Source organism: Melospiza georgiana, chromosome 3 (genome assembly GCF_028018845.1).
Source record: "Melospiza georgiana isolate bMelGeo1 chromosome 3, bMelGeo1.pri, whole genome shotgun sequence".
Lineage (NCBI taxonomy): Eukaryota > Metazoa > Chordata > Aves > Passeriformes > Passerellidae > Melospiza > Melospiza georgiana.
Genome location: NC_080432.1, coordinates 3,875,470 through 3,892,643, shown reverse-complemented (window position 1 = coordinate 3,892,643; position 17,174 = coordinate 3,875,470). Strand labels below are relative to the sequence as shown.

Here is a 17,174-nt window from a genome sequence, read left to right as displayed (position 1 = left end):
TTAATTTGTTCCTTAACCTCTGGGTGATAAAATTAAATGTTGGCCCCTGCAACTAGCCAGCCCTGAGTCATTGGGCTGGCTAGTTGAAGGGGCTCCCTCATGGTGTCTTGGGCTCCCTCATAGTGTCTTGGTGCATTTTTGGGCTCCCTCATAGTGTCTTGGTGCATTCATTTCCAGAGCTACTCTCTTCTACATGAAAAGGGCAGTGTAGCATTAAAAAAATATTATTTTAGGGAGAAGCAGAGATACAAAGGAAATGAAGCAGGTGAAGCCACTCTGTCACTTGATCTTAGACTAGAGATGAGGGGATTTTTTCACATTTAACAATCCAATTTGCCAATTAACTGAAGAGCCAAGCAGGTTTTGAGGGTGGGCAGGAGAAGGTGGGTATGTCCAGTGCAGGGAGCTCACCTGCCATCCAGGTGTTGCCAGTGACAGTCAGGGCACTGCAGTGATGCTGGAACGCTTGTCCCACGTGGCGGAATTGGACGCCCTGCAGCTGGAGCCGGCTCGCCTGGCCCTGGAAGGCCTCCACCAACACCACGGCCCCCAGGTCCCGAGAGCCCAGCTGCCTCTCACTTCTCTTGTACAAACACCCAGGGTGACCTAGGGCACAACCCAGGGACAGCTGTGAGTGGCACCTTCTCTGTGGGGTGGGATGTCCAGGGGGAGATCATCCCCCTGACCCAGTGAGGCTCCAGATCCAGCAGGGATCTGAAACATGGGCCCAAAGGCAACACAGGCAAACATTTTTGATGTTCCTCAAAATACGTCTGGTTCTTTCCCTAAAAGTCTGGACATTTTGGAGGGAAATATATCAAAACAAGCAGGAATCTGTAGTTTTATTATCTTGGACACCTCTTTGGAGTAAATTTTAGATAATTGTATGCATGAGCAAGAGGGATTTGACACTGATTTCCCTTAAATGAGGTTCTTGAAAAGGAGATTGGGCATGGGTGCATAGAACTAAACTGAAATGAGGCATTCTGGGTTTTTTTTGTTTTTTTAAACTCTGCTCTCCTGATGTTCCCTGCAGATGGATGGGGAACTGTTGCTACCCAGTTTCAAGACAAGAATAGAGATTAGGAAGAAATTCTTCCATGTGAAATTCTTCATTGTGAGGGTGGTGAGACTCTGGCCCAGGGTGCCCAGAAAAGCTGTGAATACCTCTGGATCCCTGGAAGTGTCCAAGTCCGGGCTGGACAGAGATTGGAACAACTTGGGATAGTGGAAAATATCCCTGCCCGTGGCAGAAGGGTGGAATGTGATGATCTTTAATTTCCCTTCCAACTCAACCATTCTTGAATCCCATGATATGACAAAAAATTAAATCACAGGGCGGGGTAAAATTCCTGAAAGGCCCTTCCATGGGTGTGAGATATTTTGCTATGAGATTCAGACTATGAATGTGTTACTTGGGTTTGTTCAGTGGAAGGGCAGAGGGGATCTCAAATTCCAGCACTGCCTGCTGATGCCCAGTAATGCTAATTTTTCTTTTAAAGAAGGTAAATTAACCACAAAAAACACTGTTCACTCCTCTTCTGGTGACTCCTCTGAGAAATCCTCCTATCCTTTAACTCAAATAAAAACCTCAAACAGTTAGTGCATTTCAGAGCCTATATTTATGAGTTCCACATGAAATGGACCATAAATCCATGAGTAATATAAGCAGCTGGCTGCTGGATATCAAATGAAGTCGTGTGTCACAGTCTGAAAGCCCAAGGCACTTTTTTTTAAAGGAAATCTTACACCTGGGTTGCCAGATAACCTAACTCTCCTCACATTATAATCACTGTGTCTGATTCTGCTTCTTGAATAGATGGTGTAAATCAGGAATCCACCTGTCAAACTCCATGGCATTTCATACAGGTAAAACTAAAGGAGAACTGAGATATTTAACATTTTTCACCATTGATACTTTATGCATCACCTGTTATTTTTTCCTTGGCAACCCTAAACACTAAACAACGTCTCAATATTTTACGCTAAAGAGTACAAACAGCATTGGGCTGTTTTGTTTTTCCTCCTTCTTAAAGTGACTAAATAGTAAACACAATTAAAAATTTAATATTTTATGTACACTGAAACATGTTTTCAGAAGATACTCTCTTTTCTACACCCTTAGGCTCAGGCAAAACTAAAGGGTCTTTCCCAAGATGGCTTGAAACAACAATGTGAAAATAATACATCTGAGATATTACAATGAAGTGCAGTTCAACTCCCAAGACTTCACATTTCAATGTCAAACAATGTTTGGAAAGACAAACTCTCTTTTCTGGCATTGGAATTATCTCAGAGTTATACTAGGAAGAAAGAGTTCTAATACACAGCGAGGCTGCCACAATGGGATTTTAATGGAGCAGTTTTCCTCCCCAGTACATTTCTGTGAGCAAAGACTTCCTCACCTGCATTTGCACACTGCCTGAGGTGGGACATCCTCTCCAGTGTGACATTTCCTTGAACAACCACCCTTCTGCTGATCAGTGCCACCACAGCACTGGAAGGCAGACCTTGGCCATTGCCCGATTCCTCTCCAGCACTGTGGGGGTACCTAACAAAAGACAAAAAATATCATCTGCACCTGCCAGATGGAGAGAATTACATTATTATTTCTTGATTTTTATGTTCATTACCATAGCCTCTCAAATTCTGAGCTGGTTTCAGTCCTTTTCTCAGCAGGGACAGTGGCACAATCAGTGCTAGATAGGCTTTTCCTTGTCTGATATTTGCTTTCATCTTTTTGTTTCACAAGCTCTCAACCCTTCCTTAGATTATGTATATAATATTATATTGTGTTGTGTTATTAGGAAAAGGCTTTTCATCCAGAGGGTGGTTGGGTGCTGTAACAGGCCCCTCAGGGAAGTAGTTACAACCCCAAGGCTGCCAGAGCTCAAAAACACTTTTGGATGACATTTCTAGGCACATGGTGGAGATTTTGGAATTTCCCTTTGCAGGACCAAGAACTGGATTCAATGATTCTTGTGGGTCCCTTCCAGTTGAGGATGTTCTGTGATTCTATAAGATTTACAACAATATATTTCAGCCTTTGAATTCTCTTCCCAAAACAGGTTTGGGTGAAAACCATCAGGACTTTTTTCCTCAAGCCCAAATTATTTCTAAAAATAATACCCTTAATCTTCCTGGGCATTGGAGTTAGGTTGCCTCTAGATAGATAATGTGAGAAGTGCAGTTTTCAGTCTGTCCAAGACATGCATGCACAGTAGATGAAGAAAGTGTAGGGCAGTGAAATTAACACTCTTTGGAAATATAGAAGCAAATTTCCATAGTGAAAAAATTCACTTTGAGTGTATTACTTAAGAAAATCAGTCAAGGAGAGAGGATTTTTTTTTTACAAAAGTCATACATTTCTTCTGAAAAATATGCACTTTCTCAAGGAATTGAACATACAGGAAATTTCCTTGTCATTCCTATACTGACACCACTGGACTTTACTGGCCATCAGTGTTTTCTGCTTCAAAGGTTTTCTGAGTTCCAAGGGGATGATACAGAATTTAAACATAGAATTTAAACATTCAGGATTGAACGTCCACTACCTTTAGGGGGAGTGAGGAACTGAAATATCACTGGCCACCTTTATTAAAGGGATTTATATAGTTATTATGTCCCACAGGGAACGGCAAATCCTGACTTTGATCAAATTTTCTCCTTGTTTAGCTCTCTGCTATAAAAATCTCCTGGAAGGATACCTGAGTGGTGATCTGAGGTGCAGCTCTGTGTTGTTCATAGACTGGATTACAGCCATTTCCTCCTGCTGCTGTGCATCTCCAAGGCCTGAACTTCCCACCAGGATTTCATCACCAGGTTGCCAATCAACAGGTTCCTGGAGCACCAACCGTGTGTCGCTGGCATTAGCTGATGATTTCAAGTGTGTGAAAATGACTTTGGGAACCCAGCCTGAAAAAAACAAGGGGGGGAAAAAAGTTAAAAAAGTAAGCCATTCAACTTTAAAAAAATAAAAAAACTAAGAGGAGTAGCATTGTCCTGGTTCAAGGATGGATTGGACAGGGCTCAGAGCAACCTGGTCTAATGAGAGGTGTCCCTGCTGATCACAGAGGACTGCAATTAGATGATCTTTAAGGATTCTTCCAACCAAAACCATTCAATAATTCAATGATTCTATGAAATCTGTGTGTAACAAGCCCTAGCAATGAAAAATCTTGCCCTATAACCCTCCTTTCTTCACATAATGAAGTTTGCTTTAACTTTTGACATTTCTCTCTCAGGCTTTGGAAAAGATTGGTCCGGTGAGGTCCAACACACTGAACACCAGCAGGGGAGAGCGTGTGCCTCACACATCCACCTTTGGAATACTTTTATTCCCTCCCTTGCAGTAGATCATCATTTACCTTTAGCCCACAGCAAGGTACTGAACTCCTTGGTCATACTGCAGGAAAGTAATAATAGCAGAAATCTCTGAGTGTAGAGGTTGCATCCAATAAATCATTTCCAAATTATTTTAAGCAAACTTCTTTGTCCATATCCTGTTTCACTTTCTTGTTCCCTATACTCCAGTGTCTTAATTACTTATATAATAGTGTCTCAACTATTTCCTTAATGAAGAGGGAAATAAGAAATAGCACCTTCAAGACAACAAATTCACAACAGAATCACAGAAGAATAAAATCTTTATACTCTTTTATCTTGAAGTTTACGTGAGCACCTGCTCTGTGTGTCAATGACGTACTCTAAACCTGAGATAATTCTGTATCATTACATTTTCTTAAATCAAACTTGAAATTTCTCAACTTCCAGCTTAGAAAATCTCCCAGACATTTCAAACTCTTTTGGAAGGCATCAAACATCTCCTGCTGTTCAGCTCAGCCCTGTGAGGTGCATCTGGCTTTCTATGGCCTATTCTGGGCTCCTCAGGTCAAAAGAGCCATGGAGCTCTTGGAGTCCCGTGCAGGGTGATGAAGATTATGAAAATGATGGAGGGACTGGAGCATCTTCCTGAGGAGGAAAGGCTGAGGGAGCTGGGGCTGTTCAGCCTGGAGAGGAGGCACAGCTGAGAGGAGCCCTCAGCCCTGGGTGTCCCTGTGTGCAGGGAGGGGCAGAGCAGGGCCCAGGCTCTGCTCCAGGGCCCAGCAATGGCACCAGAGCCACGGGCAGGGACTGAGCCCAGCAAGTTCCACCGGGACAGGAGGCAGAACTTCTTTCCTGTGCAGTGACCAAGCACTGAACAGAGACCAGAGAGGCTGTGGAGTCTCCCTCACTTGGAGATATTCCAGAACTGCCTGGACTCAATCCCATGCCCTGTGCTCTGGGATGACCCTGCTGGACCAGGTGAGCCAATGTGGTCCCCTCCAACCTGACCCATCCTGGGATTCTGGGAAACCAATTCAGTAGCTGAAATGCAGTAGGACACATAGGGCACTGGAGGTGCCAATGGAACCGGACTGGAATGACTCTGTAGCAGCCCCCAGACCATGTGGACCCTGCATCCTCAGCACCTACATCATTCACCCTACAGCTCTGCTTCTATAGGGCCATGCTGCTTTTTAATGCAGACCTAGACAAAACCCACCTTTCACCATTCACAGACATTAAAAACCTCATCCTCAATACAGCTCAAAAAACCCTCTTAATACCCTCCTATGTGCATTATTTTACCAGCAGCACTCTTCATTTTTATTCATTTACCTTCCTTCTTTCACTGAGCGATTCTCGTGAATTTTTAGGGCTGGCATAAAAGCCCAGGACTGGCAGCAGCCATCTGCATGTGGAGCACTGCACAATTTCTCTCCAGCTCTGGACATTTTGTTTCTGGTGTTGATTTGTGTGCCTGTGTTAATGTGTGTTCTCATGCATCTGTGTCCAGACACACAACTGACCCCTGTGGAGTTCATCTGTCACCCACACTCCACAGCAGCACTGCTGGGCAACAGCTCTTGTCACTGAGGAGTGGGAAACACCATTCTGCATTCAAAGCATGCTCCAATGGAAAAGGCTTTTTTCAGGTTTTTTCCACTTTTGAGCTCTGACTCAAAAATTTTTACCAAAAATATTCTCAATTATTTAGGGTTTTTTATTCTAAAAGAATATTCAAGGCATCCAACATTCCCCCATTTCCTTTATTTCCTTGTTCTTGTTTTTCACCTCTTACTGTGTTCAGCTACCTGTCTCCCATTCCACAGTTTGTTGTATTCTTTTCCCTGATCTAGGCAGGGTGGGATATTTCTCTGCATGTTCAAAATCTACTCCCATTTTCCAGTAAATTCGGTATATTTTTGTTAGGGAAAACCAAACCAAACAAACCAACCAAACCAAACCAAAGTGGGATCTAGTAGATCCCACTTTCACAGAATCATAAATTCATTAAGATTAAAAAAAGACCTGTGAGGCCATCAAGTCCAATCATTAACTCAGCTCTTTCCTGTCTACCACCAACCATGTACCTAAGCACCACATTTATCCATTTTCTTGCTTCCCATTTATATTCCCACATACAACACCTCCAGGTCAGAATCTCCTCTGCTTCCAGCAGCACAAGTGACACACAGGACATGGTCAGTGACACCTTTCTGGTGTCAATGAGGGACCATAACTGAGGCTTCTTTGCCTTAATTATAATATATTCCTACTGAAAACAACTCTATTTTGATTAAAACATGCAAAATTCATAAAATAACCTCCAGTGCCTGGGTTTGGGCTGTGCAACAGGTAAATAAATTACCTGTTTGAGGGTAAAACGTTTAAAAGACCAACAGCTGTGGTATATTTAAATTATTTCTTCCCCCAAAATGTACTGAGCAGAAACACTCCAAATGCTGAAAAATAGATGAATCTGTATAACTCCTTAATTATTGAACTCATTTTTAATAATTAACTAAGTACGAGTTGGAAAAAAAAACCCATCTTGAGATCTAAAGCAGAAGTGACTTCATGTTAAAGGTACAGGACAGAGCCTTCAGACAGAAAAAGCTGTTGCAGGCAATACAAAAATTGAGTACTTTAGTAAATGAATTAATAGAACACCCTTAAATATGGAGCAGAGAAGAATGGTGCAGCCTAGACATGCAAGGGATTTGAAAATTAATTCCAAATTAATTAATCACAGATCTTAAGACTGGGAATATCTTGGCATCATGACTCTGGTTATGCTTCCTGTTAGAAGCATAATGTGAAGTTGCAGTCTTGTATGGACCTGGTAAAATTATTAAAAATGGAACAATTCTGATGTGTACAATGCCACTCTTGATGAAAAACAGTATAAATTTAATTTCTTATGGCCTCTAACACAAAACATTTCATAAATCAGTGTGGGATGATATGTCACTTACCTAGGTGGTTTCACCCAGTCCTAAGTAGTGATAGGAGACCAAAAGCTACTGATAGAACAAGGAGAAAGAGCTTTAAACTATGAGAGGAGACATTTAAATCAGATATTAGGAAGAAATTCCCAAGTCAGAGGGAGGTCAGGCCCTGGCACAGGTTGACCAGAGAAGCTGTGGCTGCCCCTGGATCCCTGGAAGTATCCAAGGTTGGATGAGGCTTGGAGCAACCTGGGATATTGGAAAGTGTCCCTGCCCATGGCAGAGGGTTGGAATTAAATGAGGTTTGAGCTCCTTTCCAACTCAAACCACTCCATGATTCTAGGTAGCTCAACAGGAGATGTGAATTTGACATTTACAGAAATATCTCCAAGTCACATCAACACTGAGCAAACCAGCAAATTGTGTCAGGGCACACACCTCCAGGGTCACAGGAAAATCTGTCCACAGAATGTAAAACATGCACTGGACTCAGTGGTGTAGGTTTAAACAAATTAGGCCATTATTTACAATCCTTTGATTACAAAAGACATGAGCATCATTTCCTCTTCCAGCTGCACAGTGGGTTGCTGAAGGGGCACTGAAAACTTCATTTGGGTGTCTGAAACCCAGCTTTGAAAGCAGCAGCTACTACAGTTGGAAACACTGAAATAAAGTGGTTTGAAAGAAATTACTACAGAGTAAGGAGAGGGGGTCTGAGAATTTACATGACAAGATGACAAGGTGCTTTCAGCGAAAACAGATGTCCTTGACCTGAAAACAAGAGTTTTTGGAGTACATGTTGTTACCTAACTTTAGACACCCTGGGAACCTCCTAACCAAAACTGACACCAGGCAGTGTGAGCCCCATCCAGAGTCAGGCAGAGCTGGAAAATAGGGTTTACACGTGGGAGTGTTGGTACAAACTGGAATCTTTTAATGGTTTTAAGAGAACTGGTTCCAGTCCTAAGCCTGCCATGGATCTGTTGGTATTTCTCCCAAAAGTTGTTTAAATGTTTTTTAAAAATTTCCCCTTTTTGTCATAGGAGAGCAAGGTTTGAACCCTTCTCCTCTGACACCCAGGACCATGCTGCATCTCATTTTTGCTTCTTTTTACCACAAATTAATTAACTCAGTTGTGAACACATAGTTGTTTAGGGTGTTGACAAACTATAAAGCTCTTTTACACCTTCTGACTGTTTATTAGCATTTTAAAGTTGAGGTAATGAGATCCCTTTATTCCACAAAAGGAATTTACGAGAACTGCAGGGCTCAGACACAAAATCTACTTACTGGGAATGTACAAATTACAGTGCAGATAATTTGTCAATTCGTTGTAGCTATACTGTAAATCTTTAGTGTAAATGGGAATAGGAGCTTTCAGTTTCCAGGAACAAAGTGAAAAGTAAACTGTTTTCCTTCCCCACAAAAAAAAAAAGAAAAAAAAAAAAAGCAAAACAAAACAAACAAACAAAAAAAAGTAATTTTTCAAGAGAAGGTAATAATATAATATAATATAATTCAATGGACTACAATTGTTTTTATTTTTTTTTTAAAGAATATAAAACCCCTCACCTATGGCAGGGAGTTGAAACTAGAAAACTTTTAAGGTCTCTTCCAGCCCAAACCAATCGGTGACTCTATGATTGTCTCTGGTAATAAAATACAACACACTTTCCCACAGCATTTCGGGTTTCAGACTATCATAGAAATATAGCTTCCTCTTCATTGTCATAATCCCTTATTATCATTCCCTTTTCCTGACCCAAAATGCACTTCCTAATCAAACTTAACTTGACTATTCCTAAAATTTTCAAATGCCAAAGTGATGACTGGCAGTACTGCCATTGGAAACTGGTGCTTCAGGAAAAAGATGAGTTTTTTGAAATGTATTTTTGATCCACGGCAAAGACATTTTGCTGCTGTTGCTTCAGTTAATAAAACAAACCATAAAAATAATAATGGATTAAATTCTTCAAGTTGAAAGGAATAGAAAATCTTTTCTGGGAAGCCTTTTTAGTCAGGATAGGACACAGGTGTGCTGCTACAACTCTCTGTGGCCAAATGGATCTTCAAGTGGCAGATCCTTTATTGAGGACTAGGAAAAAATATTTTATGAACCTGGAATTTATACTTTTTTTCTTAAAAATGTCACAGCTACATCAGCTCTTGCAGTGACTACTCCAGTCACTGGCCATAAGTGGTTTGTTTTAAAAAGGGAATAAAAAAAGAATGAAAGCTGCTTTCCTATCTTTTCAAATGTGTTAAAAAACATTTGCTTGAACTGTGAGCTGTCAACTCTGTCAGCCACTGCACTGAGCTTTTCATTCCCATCCCGGGTGAAATGGAAGGTCCTTTCTGATTTATACCTGCTTTTTAACCCTTAGGATTTATAATTGTTAACCCTTGGGATACCCAAGAGTTTATCAGCTCTTTGACAAGAAGCTGCGGCAGGACCACACTGAGTATTTTACTTGGGCTCAAAATCATAGTTTGGAATCAGAGTCAGAGGATGGTTTGGGGTGGAGGAGACCTTTAGAAGTCATCTAGTCCAGCTCCTTTCCTCCTGCTGAAGGAGCAGGAGCACCAGCTGGATCAGGTTGCTCAGAGCTCCATCCAAACTGATCTTGAATCTTCCCTCAGTGAGCAAAAATGAAAACTCTGACATCATCCAGACAAGAGGCCAAACGGAATAACTTTTATGTTCTCCACTGGGAGATATCCTTGAAAACGACCTAGTCCTGCTGAATGTTTCCTGTTCATGAAACTGCCCTTTTAACTTAAAGCATTTCCACCTGAATATCTTTCAACAGCACCTGGAGAAAGCAAGGATTATCATGTTCTTTTCCTGGAAGTGCTCAAGGTGAGGTTGGATTGAGCTTGGAGAACCTGGTCTAGTGGAAAATGGATTTGCAATGATATGAGTTTAAGGACCCTTCCAACACAAACCATTCCATGATAATAGGATCTCACTGAGGATTGTTGCCCTTTTCTAACAATTTACATTGCAAAAACTGTACCTTCCCTGCATGATGTCCCAGAAATGCACAAATTTCCACACATTCCCTTTAATCAGAGATTCCCCAGTCACTTTGCTAAGTCACATCAGTCCTGAAAACAAGGGGAAAGATGTAATATAATGCCATTGCATAAACCAAAATCCATGTTCCACGCCTAGAATGAGCTCACAGCCAAAGATGCTGTGGAGGAAAAGTTCTTTAGACAGTTCCAGGAACAAAGAGCTCCAGCTGTGGCAGCCAAGGACAGGGGATCCTGCAGGGAGCTGCAGACATGATCTAGAGACACTTTGTGTGATTGCCAGATCATTTCCTGTGCTGCTGTGGAGTGAGACACGGCATCTCTCCCTGCAGGAGTGGCAATGTGGAGCAGCACAACCATTGCCAGGCTAAGATCAGCTCCCTGTGTCCCCAAAATGTGGAGGAGGAGAATTCAGCACCAGGAAAAGTGAGGGTGAGCCCAAAGGGAGGGTCCCTGCCTGGCTCAGCCTGCAGCTCTGGGCAAAGCCAGGGCTGAATCCAGGCCCCTCAATTTGCCAAACTTCTCAGAACCACAGAATTACTCAGGTTTGAAAAGACCTCCAAGATAGAGTCCAACCTGTGACCAAGCCCTGCCTTGTCAACTAAACAGAAGCACTGAGTGCCACGTCCAGTTTTTTCTTGAACACTTCCACCACCTAACTGGGAAGCCCAAACTTCTTAGCTTTTCTCCTATCCAGGGTGAAAATTAACCCTGAATTTGCTGCTGGGTGTTCTCTTCCTTCAGCCAATAACCTGGGTTTTGCTGGCACCAGAATTGGAAGCAGTATTTTGATGTTGTATTCAAAAGTTTGAAGGAGGAAATTATTTAATAATAATTTATTAAATAATTTAATAAATAATTAAACAATTAAATGTATAATATGCCTCCATATTTGTAACAACCCATAGACCTGCACTTGATCAGGAATCACAAGGAAATTATATATAGGTATATTAGCTATGGTCTATATATGTATTCTAGTCTATCCTATTTTATTGTATTCTCTTCCTGTATATAGTGTGTATTGTATTATATTGTACTAATATCTTTTCTACCTATATATATATATTTATATATTTATCTTTATTATATAATTCAATATATTATATTATATTATATTATATTATATTATATTATATTATATTATATTATATTATATTATATTATATTATATTATATTATATTATATTATATTATATTATATTTTTATAATTATATATAGATTTATAATTTATCATTATATTAAATTCTATTTCTATATATAATATATTCTATATTCTTATATATATCTTTATGATATAATATATATTAGTGTCCATCTCTTTGTCCCCTTTGCATCCTGTTTTTCCCGGTAAGATCAGCACCAAAACACAAATCAGCTGATTTAAGCTTAAATCAAAGACAATAGATGCATTTCTGCTAGAAAGAAGGGCAAACTGTGAAAGACACAGCAGCTTGCCCTGAACCCAACTCTTTTTTTTTTTCTCCCCCCATCTGCTAGGTCTTTAAAATCTAATGGTCATCTTATATTTGTGAATAAGAAAGTGAAGGCACAAGTCATTGTACATTAGTTACTCCATGGGAAGTGCCTAAGTGCAGTTTCTTACCCCTGGTGAACACGAGGGGATTCAAGGCAGCTCAGCCTTCTGTTCCAGAGCCATCTGCTTTAATGCATCATGTTAAAGTCAAGGTCTTAGAGGGGAAAAACACTGTCACAGGAGAAAAAAATACTCCTGAGCCCCCACACAGAATAACTGGCATTTAAGGAAAACCAACCTATGGAAGCAAGCTCAGAAATCAGGAAGTTCAGGTAGTGAAAAATAACATTTACTGAGCAGATGCATTTCAGTAGAGTAAAAAATATTTTTTCCTCTAACAGATCTCTGCACCCTATCTTGAATCCCTCTGCTACATATTTTTTTCCTCTTATTTTTTTCCCCTGGGAAGCTTTTCTTTTTAATATGTGAGTAAAGCAGAGCAAATTCTCTCATGTTGTCTATGATCTCTTAATCTCAAACTCAGCACAGATACATAACACTGCCTAATGGAGGCAAAGCAAGAGGCATTTGATTAAATGTTTGATCTCTGGAGGAATGCACAGGCTTTGTAGAGCACAGTGAACAGCTCACAAATATTTTGTGTTTTATTATTGATTAAAAGCAATTAAAATTAATAATTGGTTCAACTGATAAAAAAATACTTTTTTTTTTTCCTGAGCTAACCCTGAAAAAGTATCAGATTGCTGTGGCTGCAGAGAAATCTGGGATAGAAGGCATGCAGATTTATCTCTAAAATATCATTTTCTCCATTGCAAATGCAGGGACATTCCTGTCAGTAGGATTGGCCATGATTTCAGAGCACTCTAGTGACTATTGACACCTCTGTTTAAATTATCCTGATTACAAATAAGTTATTAAACCAAAACTGTCAGGACATTGTTTTTTTCTTTACCACACACCTTTTATAGTTTGGACAAGGTGAATGCAAATGTTTTTAATCTGAAGTGTAACATTTTTCATCTAAGTGAGGGGAATACATATTTTTAGTCAAAATTCAGGGAAGAAGCTCATGGAATCACAGAATCTCAGGAGGTTTTGTGTTGGAAGAGACCTTAAAGATCACCTAGTTCCAATCTCTGCCATGGGAGGAACACCTTCCACTAGAATAGGCTGTTCATAGCTCGTATTCTTTCCCACCAGAGTGCTAACACAAAGTTTTAGATAAATGCCTAAAAAAGAAGTCTGGTCTATTTTGGAATGAGTGACAGTCTGTTTCGTGGGGATGCAATGGAATAATGACATAGCTACACAGGACTGCTGGAGATAAAAATATATATTTAAAATATTTCAGTTTGTGGCAACATCTCTGCTCTGGAGCCAGGCTGGGAGAGCTGTGGGTGTTCAGCCTTGAGAAGAGAAGGCTCCAGGGAGAGCTCAGAGCCCCTTCCAGGGCCCAAAGAGGCTCCAGGAGAGCTGGAGAGGGACCTGGGACAAGGTTGTGGAAGGACAGGACAAGAATAAATGGTCTTAAGCTGAAGAAGGGTAGGTTTAGATGGGATATTGGGGAGGAATTCTTCCCTATGAGGGTGGTGAGGCCCTGGCACAGGGTGCCCAGAGAAGCTGTGGCTGCCCCTGGATCCCTGGAAGTGTCCAAGGCCAGGGTGGACAGGGCTTGGAGCAACCTGGGATGGTGGAAGGTGTCCCTGCCCCTGGCTGGGGGTGGATGGTCATTAAGGCCTCTTCCAACCCAAACTATTCCAGGATTCCATTATAAGAGTGTTAGGACCACAAGATCAGGCTGTCACAAGGACAGTTTGGGTGCTTTTTGTTCTGATGCAACATCTCCACTCTGCACGCAGTTCCTGGTTCCTGCCCCTCATTCAGCATCCACTGGTGCCTCCAGCTTCCCTGGGAAGGACAAAGGCACAAGAACAGCCAAGGCCACCAGGCTGAACTCCTCTCCCGGAGCTTGTCAGGAGAGTTTCTCAGGGAATAGAGCGCGAACGGAGCTGGAGACAGTGATAAATTTCCCTTCTGAACAATCAATAAAACTCTCTCAGCCCTGCTCAGGCCCCTACTGCCATAATTACATTGTCAAAAAGTGGAGTTGCCCTGGCTGGCTGAAGCCCCCTCTCCAAGTGACGGGTGACTGACAGGCAGTTTATGGGTGGCACGCTCTGACTGGCAGGGGAGTTGGCCAAAGCCAAAGGCAACAGTGAAATTTCCCAGTCTGCTACAAGCACAGGAGCAGAGGACTGCCACTCATGAGGGAATTGTGGGAAACCCTTAGTCATATTAACATATCAAAGTGAGGAGCTGACAGCGCTTACTAAACAATCTGAACTCAACCAGAGCTGCAGAGCATCCCCCAGCACTCCCAGCCTGAAAGAGAAAAGGAATTAAAATATGCTCGGCCCTGTCTTTGCCAAGACAGCCAGGAATTTGGAAACCTGCTTATTTAATGATTTTGATCTGAGATAACATATATATTCGTGTGTATAAATGTATCTCACAAATGGGTATTGCAAAGCATGTCAGCCTCTTTCACATATATATATTTATATGAAAGGGGCTGTCATGCTCTACAATTTGTTCTGTACCACAGACCAGACTGATGCTAAATTGAAGACAGAACAGCAGATTTTTTTTCTCCATGTAAGCAATTTGAACCCAGTAAAAGACCCCACTACTTTCTGTCATGTTCAGAAGCAGGCTTCTACTGCTTCTATGTTAAATTGCAAATTACATGGTTTGAATGAGCAATAATTGCAGCCATGCACTGGGGCTGCACATTGAGCAGAGCTTAAAAGTGACTTCATAGCTACTCTGGATATGTTGAATAAGAAATTGATATGATGTCTTGAATAAGAATTGATTTTGAGTAATAATAATAAAATAAGAGTTGGCATTGTTCAGCCTCAAGAAGAGAAGGATCAGGGAGGACTTAAACCCCCTTCCAGTGCCTAAAAGGGCTCCAGGAGAGCAGGAGAGGGACTGGGGACAAAGGCCTGGAGGGACAGGACCAGGGAAATGGCTTCAAACTGACAGAGGGCAGAGTTAGATGGGATATTGGGAAGAATTTCTTCCCTGTGAGGGTGGGGAGGCCCTGGCACAGGGTGCCCAGAGAAGCTGTGGCTGCCCCTGGATCCCTGGAAGTGTCCAAGGCCAGGCAGGATGGGATCCTGAGCAACCTGAGATAGAGGAAAGCATCCTTGCCCATGGAATGGGGGTGGACTAGATGGCTTTAACATCCCTTCCCACAAAAGCCTTTCAATAATCCAACAATTTATTTAAAAAATTGAAACCAAGAGTTTTTTCCACTAAGGGTCAAGCCCCATTTGACTCTGTATATCTCCATCCAGGTAATATTTGGATTGCAGACCTCATCCTCTTGTTTTCCTGGGAATTGAAGACTCACTGAGAATTATGGCACTGAGTAAAATGGATAAATTATCATTGAGAAAAGACTCGAGGTACTGATGTGGATGCCTGGGTTTGCCGCCCTCCATCACATTGTCCAGGTAAGACTGCAAAATGTGCTCTGCCCTGTTTGTCTTCAATTTTGTGGGTGATGGAGTCACCAAGACAGAGTTGATACAGGCTTGGAATGGAAAGCAGCAGCAGCACAGGAGGCACAGCTGCCAAGAGTTGCTACTGGTTTTTCCTACATTGCTAGAAACAAAAAGCATGGAAAAGTGAAGGCTCATGCTGTAAAGGGCTGACAATCTAAGGACAAAATCCTGGCTTACAGGGGTCAAACCAAGAAGAGAAGGACACTTTAAAGTGGCAGAAGACGCAAAAAGTGAGGCAGCAAAAAGCTGCTATGAGGCAAATTCAAATCTCAATACTTTTCTTTAAAAAAGGGGGAAAAATGGATGATTAACCAAATTAATCCCCTGGAAAAAGCCTCTAAGGAAGAAGCTGGTTTCTGTCTCCCTTGACATCCTCAAAGACCAAGCCTTTCTGGAAGGCAAGCTTTAATCTAAGGGGAATTTCTGAGCTCAGGGCTGGGATAACTGTGTGAAACTCAATGGCCAGTAACAGTCAATTCAGCCAAGATGCTCTAATAGCCCTCCTTCACAGAGACCCTTCAGGAAATGGGGTAGAAACACTCTGCAAAGCCACTTCACTGAAATTATTGAAGCCTTTTACAGGCAGTAAATAATTGAGCCTTGCTGTGTCTCAATGAAGGGATCAAGAGCACCTGACATGGTGCTGAAGTGCAGCCCCACCTCTCCTGCCCTGCCAGGAGCTCCTTCCTCAGCCCTTGCTCATCTCTCCTGATTCACAAAACCATCTTCTCACTGACTCCCCTCCTAACCCAACCTCTCCCAGCCTTGCTCAGTTCCTGTAAGCTGGCAGGATGATAGAACAGAGGCACAACTCCCTCCCTGCCTGTGCTCTGATGATATCCTCGGTGCCTGACATCACTTTTGTCCCAAAGCCACATGTCTCTGTGCTCAGACAGCAACATTTCCTCCTGGAGGGCACAGGGTGGAAGTTCAAGACCTGCTGGAGGGTGTGAACATCACCAACAGGAAGGTTGACACACAAGAACAGGAGGAAGGGAGATGAGACATTCAGATGGTTTTTCTTTTTCTTTTTTTTCTTCCTCCTCCTCTATGAGATGTAGAGCTTTTAAAAATAGCCCAGTAGAGAAGAACCTGAGAAATGTGCACCAATGTTCTGAATCATGCTGAGTTTGGACTTGAATTCCATGTCCAAACTCCTGCACCAAGAAATGGCCATTCTATACCTATATTTCATAGTCTTCAAGAAAAGCTCCATATCTAAATTTTTCTATGCCACAATATAAGAATGGTGTGGAGTTGTTGGGATGGGTCCAGAAGGGGCCATGAAGATGTTCTGAGGGCTGGAGCCCCTCTGCTCTGGAGCCAGGCTGGGAGAGCTGAGAATTTTCACCTGGAGAAGAGAAGGATCCAGGGAGAGCTCAGAGCCCCTTCCAGGGCCTAAAGGGGCTCCAGGAGAGCTGGAGAGGGACTGGGGACAAGGCATGGAGGGACAGGACACAGGGAATGGCTTCCCACTGCCAGAGGGCAGGGATAGATGGGATATTGGGAAGAAATTGTTCCCTGTGAGGGTGGTGAGGCTCTGGAAGAGGTTTCCCAGAGAAAATGTGGCTGCCCCTGGATCCCTGGAAGTGTCCAAGGCCAGGTTGGACAGGGCTTGGCACAATCTGGGGTAATGGAAGGTGTCCCTGCCCATGGCATAGCTGTTGGAACTAGATAGGTCTCTTCCAACCCAACCCATTCCATGATTCCACGAGAATCATGACCAAAGTTTTGTCAATTTATTTTTCTTCCAAAAACGTTTTTTTGTGTGTTTTCTTTGTTTCTTGTTTTTC

General features: G+C 42.1%; 1 protein-coding gene across 1 annotated transcript in view; it reads right to left on the bottom strand.

Annotated features, from left to right (window-relative positions):
- The window catches only part of PKHD1 (PKHD1 ciliary IPT domain containing fibrocystin/polyductin), a 238,083-nt gene that overhangs the window by 132,966 nt on the left and 87,943 nt on the right, over positions 1-17,174 (bottom strand). Inside the window, 3 exon segments of the mRNA XM_058020892.1 lie at positions 412-606; positions 2,406-2,551; positions 3,708-3,915. Coding sequence (XP_057876875.1) covers positions 412-606; positions 2,406-2,551; positions 3,708-3,915 — 549 coding nt within the window.